Here is a 6000-nt window from a genome sequence, read left to right as displayed (position 1 = left end):
ACTCAAGTCTGAATCCAAGACTGTGTCTTCCTGACTTATCTTTGCTGTTCTTTGTTAGCTTTCTACTCTCTTACTTCAAACTGGTTTTCTTCACAAATTGAGAACTATAGCTCTTAATAGTATCCAAGCTTTAAAGCTTTTACTACCTGCCACTAGGGGATGGGAGAGAATAACCCTCTCATCAAAACCAGCTGAAAAATCTCAGGGAAGTACTATGACTTGACCACCCCTGGACTCATCAACTGCATGATTGGAGGGACAAAGTACTATGGGCAAAATACTATGATTAGCTTGGCTTTAGTATAGTCACCGTTACTGGACCAATTTACAGTGAGTAGGAAATTAGTTTTCTAAAAACATAGTAGCCTCTAATGAAGATCTCTAGATGTCAGGGTATGTAAAGGCACAGTTTTCAGAGTACAGAGATACGAAGGTAGTGCCAAATATCCCAAAGATATTTATTTTTTCTATTTATTTGTATCTATTTTTACAACTAATTGTGATATTCTTGAAGGCAATGACTATATCTTAAGATAGTGAGCATGCCTCCTTATTTTCCATGGACTGAAAAAGCATTAGGTCTGGAATGTGTATATATATCTATATACATACACATACATATATATACGCACACATATATTTAATAAATATATTTTATAGAACTTATAGATTATATATATTTTAAAAATAAAAAATATACAATTTTTTATATACAGATTTTTTCAAATGTTATTTAAAAAATAACATTTGTGTTTAGTAATACTTAATATGTATAACTTGTGTTAAGTAATGTATACTCCTATCGTTAGTATAGTCTGTGATGTTTGCAACTTTGAGCAAATAATCTTTATGGTTAAATCTAGCAACTAAGAAAAGCCAAATATTTTAAGAACTCAGTTCATAAGGGAAAAAATTCAGACTGAAATAATATTTACATATATGGCCAATTTAATAATATGTATTTGTCTCTACAAGAAGCCTTAAATTTAATTCATCAGGCTTTTAGTTCCAGTTACAAAGCAATGGGACGAATCCCTTTTCCAGGTTATATTAATACTTTCCAAGATCCTTGGTGGCTAGTCGAATAGACTGATTTGCTTTTCAAAATAATTTGCACCCCTGTGTTTCTAATATTTTGTCTCCTTTATGTTCATTTTTGGCCCAGTGACATTTCTGAAGGCCTGAATTCTCCTTTTTCTTTTGGATTTGCCTCCTGCCGGAAGGTGCACACTCAGAAAGACTACTCTTCTGCCTTACATCATTCGGATCCCTGACTTCATCACTGACTTCCTTTGCAGTTTTTGTACCTAGACATTGGCATTTGTTTTTTCGGCGCCTAACTGCTCTGGTTTTGCCAGCTCTAGGAAATGTAGTTTTTTGCCTCATCTCTTGTTTACTTGGGGATCTATGTTTCTCAATCTGTAGGCGTGTGAGGCTATTACAGTGGCTTCCAGGTTGGGAAGTACTCTCACTTTTAGAAGAACACTTGGGTCTCTTCCCAGCAGTTGAAGGCCGTTTCACATACTGGACTGTGGTCAAAGATGCTCTCCCACAGTTTGATTCATAACTATGCACATCCTTCTCTTTTGAGTGGTTACAGCATATATTTTGGATGAAGCGTTCACTTCTGTGGCTTCCTCTCAGAGAGGGATTACTTGATTCTCTGCTTAATTATCTCTTTGTAAACCCAACACACCAAGATTTGGATCTGTGAGAACTGGACCTTGACTGTCTTTGAATTCTTCTACTGAAATGTGAACCAACTTCTGCAAATTGGGAGGACTGTTTGCTCTTCAGTCTCTTTTTTCTGAAAGAGCTCAGTTTCCTACTATTTCTCCCAGAAGAAGGAGCAGTTTCTGAAATGCAACTCCAAGAAGGGTCCCTCTTTCTGGATTTGCAACTTAACAAGGATCTTTCTCTGAGTAGTTGTCTTTGAAAAATCTTTGGTGAAGAATCTGAGTATTTAATTTTGTCTGCTTCTTTTTTCTTGAAATTGATCTGCTGGCCAGGGCTCAAAATCTTTCCTTCTCTTAGACTGTACTGACATGGCTGCCCCTGACTAAAAACTTCTGGGGGACTGAAAGTATGTGCAGTTGTATCATTCTTTCCCAGATCCTGGACATGATCAGGAAGCAACTTTATCCCTTCTGTTTTCCTCTCTTGAACCTTTTTTTTGCAATTCTGTAAGCCTGGGCCCCTTTCCCTTGGTGTAGTATAATTCAAGAATATATTGTTAGTAGAAGTTGTGCCTTTTTCATCACCTGATTCTGATTTGTCTTTGATCCAAGCATGGATTTTGCTTGCTATTTTATGATGTTGTAGTGGCATTTCAGATTTTTTCAAAGACGAGTTACCATTTGGAAACTGTTTCAAGCCTGACAGAGGCTTCTGTTCATTTTTCCATTGCCCCTGAGTGTTTCCAGACTGCCCTGTATCATGTTGAGATGCCAGTAGAACCTGATCCTTAGACAAAGGCAAAACAGAATCTGATTCTATGGACTTCTTTTTAACCCATGGTGAAACAGACGGACATTGATAGATGGCTCGTTGGTCATAGGTCTCCATTTTATAAGGTGAATGAACAAAACTAATAAACTCATGCAGAAAATGGTGGGTGTGTTGTTGGAGATAAGGCTCCAAGAGGTGAATGAAGGACTCACTGTCCAGATCATATTGTGTCATGTGATGGAGAATGGTGGCTAGGATATTCTTCACTGTATAACCATAATCTCCATAAACAGCTGTTAGTTCCCGTTTCAGCCAGGGAACCAGCCGGTGTAGACAACGAGGATTTCTCTTGAAATAATTAGCCGACAGGTGCTTTTCATGTCTGTAGCCTTGGACATGTGTCACCCAAATTCCAGAATAATACAGAGCTCTTCTGAACTTCATGACCACCTGATCTCTAAAGCGGCCTACAGATGTGGAGTTTGGCTGGAACTTCCCACTATCCCCAAACTCCCTCAGTAATTCTTGGACAGTCAACTCTCTCAACGGCCTGATTTTCCTTGAAATGCCCTCAGGGTTCAGACTGAGGTAATTGTTTTTAGAAGACTCCACATAGTTTTCTTCCTCTGAGGGAAGAAATCCTGAGTCCTCTTTGGTGTCATTCTGTGGCCTGGTGGAACAACACTGAGGAGGAAAGCACCGTACACCAGAAGAAAGCATGGACTTCTTTCTTGATCTTAAATATAGAGAGTCATTACTACTCTTGTTGAAACAGGGATTCCAGTCAGGCTCATTCTGAGTACTCTCCAGGCAGTTAGAACACTCACAGTCAGATGAGAAATCAAATGGCATTGCCCTGAAAAGATTATATTTCAGTTGTATATAAGAAAAATTGGTTCAAATCAGTTCCTTATATGGCATGAAAAATATCTATTAAAAACATTTCATGCATATTTCTGTAATATCTCTCCATGGAATAAATTCTAGAACAAGGTTAAGAAACAAACTATTCCCTCAGATTAATAATAATATGCTCAATAAAACCTATTATAGAAAAGCATGAGGATTCAGGCACACTGATTTTTTTTTCCTTCTCACTCTAATTGTTGCAAATGCTGAAAAACAAATTGGAGATATCAAAATTTAAGTATTATATTCTTTAACTTAGAAATTCTAGAGATTTATAAGTCTAGAGGTTTATTCTAGATATACAAATCAACAAATATACACATGTTGACTATTCTGAGGTTATCTTTGTGATAACAAAAGACTGAGAACAACATAAATATCCATTAATCGGGAACTTGCTAGGTAAATGATGGTTTATCCATAGTATTTGATATGTAGCCATTCATTTAAAAAAAGTAAACCTGTATGTACTAATATGAGAAGATGGCTGAATATGCTGTTAAAGGAAAATGTTTATATAGAAGTATTTTAGACTTTTATCAAATCTTAGAGAGTAATCATTTCTGGCAGTTTTGTGAAACTTAAAAAATTGTCTCACTAGGAATAACAAAATAATGCTAGCTAATATAGCATATATCTAATTATAAATATATCTATATTTATAAATATATCTTGAGTAAATTAGTAAAATTCTGAGAGGCAAAAAAAATTATATAGGAATCCAGAGAGGGACGTGAGCGCTGGCACCACTTAGATGCCTGTAATCGGTTGTCCTTGAGCTTCAATTCTGATAGCACTGTTAGTTAGCTACAGATGACAGGAGGCAAAGAATGGACTCTGTTCAAAGGTGAAGGTATAATAGGAAGCCTCTGTATAAGTCTATATACCTGAATGTCTACATTCTCACTGAAAGGTGAATTAGAAAGAAAAGAAAAGAAAAGAAAAGAAAAGAAAAGAAAAGAAAAGAAAAGAAAAGAAAAGAATAGAAAAGAAAGAAAAGAAAAGAAAACACCCACATGAAAGTATGCAGAAAATTTTAGCTGAGATTGTGTAACCCAAAATAATTATGTCTGCAGAGTAAATTCAATCAGTTATCAAAAAAAAAAAGGTTTAAGTTGGTAGTGACCCCAGACAACTGGCAGAAGCAAATATGCCTTCTCCCTATATAAGCACAACTAAACCCAAGTCTCATGACAACATTTCCCCTAAGTGAATTCACAATCAAAAATCCCTAACAAGCAAAAACTAAGCTCTTATAAACATGAAGCCACAGAAATAACAGGGAGCAAAGTTGGCTCCTAAGAGAATCAGAAAATAAAAATAGAATACACAGGATTTGCATAATTGTCATCCTTTCCATGAGGCTTCAAGATGTTTTCTGAAGGTAATGTTTTCATTAAGTCTTCATTCATCTTGAAAAACAAAAATAACTGAAATTACATTATTTAGCAAACTTACCTGCTAGAGGATCTGAAGGTGTCCACACTCATTTGAGCCTTAGCTGCTATTTTGTTTGCCTTAGAGACAGAATTTAGAACACTAGGCAAGTTCTGCTATGGACTGGGGGAGGGATAGCTCCAAGTTTTCCATAGAGTTTGACATCTTATATTTCCCAGAAATGTCCCAAGTTATGTTATGATGCAAGCCCTGAATAGAATAGGATTCAAATCCATGACTTAAAGGTTTTCAAGAACTCTTTATTTTCTAATATATTTTCCAATCAGAGCCAACATTGTAACAAGTGGTCTGACTCAAAGTAGGAGCAGCAAATGGAACACAGGTGTTCCTAATGAATAAATTTTTCAAAACAATAGTTACTAGCTTAATATTTATTTATGTATTTATTTATTTATTTATTTTTAAAGATTTCATTTTTTATTTATTATTTATTCATGATAGATATAGAGAGAGTGAGAGGCAGAGACACAGGCAGAGGGAGAAGCAGGCTCCATGCTGGGAGCCCAACGCGGGACTCGATTCTGGAACTCCAGGATCATGCCCTGAACCGAAGGTGGCACTAAACCGCTGAGCTACCCAGGGATCCTCTAGCCTAATATTTAGATTTAAATTATTGTGTCAGAAAGTTGCTCCTTTCCCTTTAAATGCAAGACATGAATAAACTTTTAGCATATATGCAAGGTAATTAACAAACATTTTGGTTGTTTGTGTACAAAATTTGGGGCTCAAAATTGTTAGAATGTATTATGGGGGGGGCGACCTTTATTTTTGATAGCTAAATACCACTTATATAGGCAGCACAACTGGAAGGTCACTCCAAAGGAATTTTTTTTTTTTTTTTTTTTTTTGCTTACTCATGTTATACTACTTTCAAGTTTAGTCTTGTGTACTAAGATTATTCAACTTCTCTCAGATCTAGAATAAAAACAATTTAGCTCATGAGATATCTAAGGGGTTTAATGAGCTACTTTGTGCTAGTGCTTGATACCTAATAGCAGTTCAATAGAACCTCATTTTAGTGTTATTTTTAGTCAATTTCATTATAGATCCCCAGGATAGTACATCTCTTTTTAAAAGCATGTGTTTTGGGATGCCTGGGTAGCTCGGTGGTTGAGCGTCTGCCTTCCACCCAGGGCATGATCCTGGAGTCCCCGGATCGAGTCCCACATGGGGCTCCCTGCGGGG

The 6000-nt window shown here is 36.3% G+C and overlaps 1 protein-coding gene across 2 annotated transcripts; it reads right to left on the bottom strand.

Annotated features, from left to right (window-relative positions):
- Positions 1-925: 925 nt before the first annotated feature.
- LOC144322571 (E3 ubiquitin-protein ligase Topors-like) lies at positions 926-4874 on the bottom strand. 2 transcript variants are annotated; one of them, XM_077912759.1, is made up of 2 exons: positions 4816-4874; positions 926-3563 (listed from the first exon to the last, which is right to left on the bottom strand). In XM_077912759.1, the coding sequence occupies exon 2, from the start codon at positions 3298-3300 to the stop codon at positions 1672-1674; it is 1629 nt and encodes a 542-aa protein (XP_077768885.1). In that variant the 5' UTR covers positions 3301-3563; positions 4816-4874; the 3' UTR covers positions 926-1671. The 2 variants fall into 2 exon arrangements, with proteins under 2 accessions (XP_077768885.1, XP_077768884.1); XM_077912758.1 differs by having other exon boundaries at positions 926-3304; positions 4816-4872.
- Between the last annotated feature and the right edge of the window lie 1126 nt (positions 4875-6000).

Source organism: Canis aureus, chromosome 10, assembly GCF_053574225.1.
Source record: "Canis aureus isolate CA01 chromosome 10, VMU_Caureus_v.1.0, whole genome shotgun sequence".
Classification (NCBI taxonomy): Eukaryota; Metazoa; Chordata; class Mammalia; order Carnivora; family Canidae; genus Canis; species Canis aureus.
Note: the sequence above shows the minus strand (reverse complement) of the source record. Positions and strands in the feature narration are given on the sequence as shown.

Bases quoted from the DNA above. Each gene is read 5' to 3' on its own strand.
- LOC144322571 (XM_077912758.1), bottom strand. From the start codon at position 4,847: ATGAGTGTGGACACCTTCAGATCCTCTAGCAG. The intron at 3,305-4,815 runs GTAAGTTTGCTA...TAATCTTTTCAG, and splicing joins ACCTTCAGATCCTCTAGCAG to GGCAATGCCATTTGATTTCT.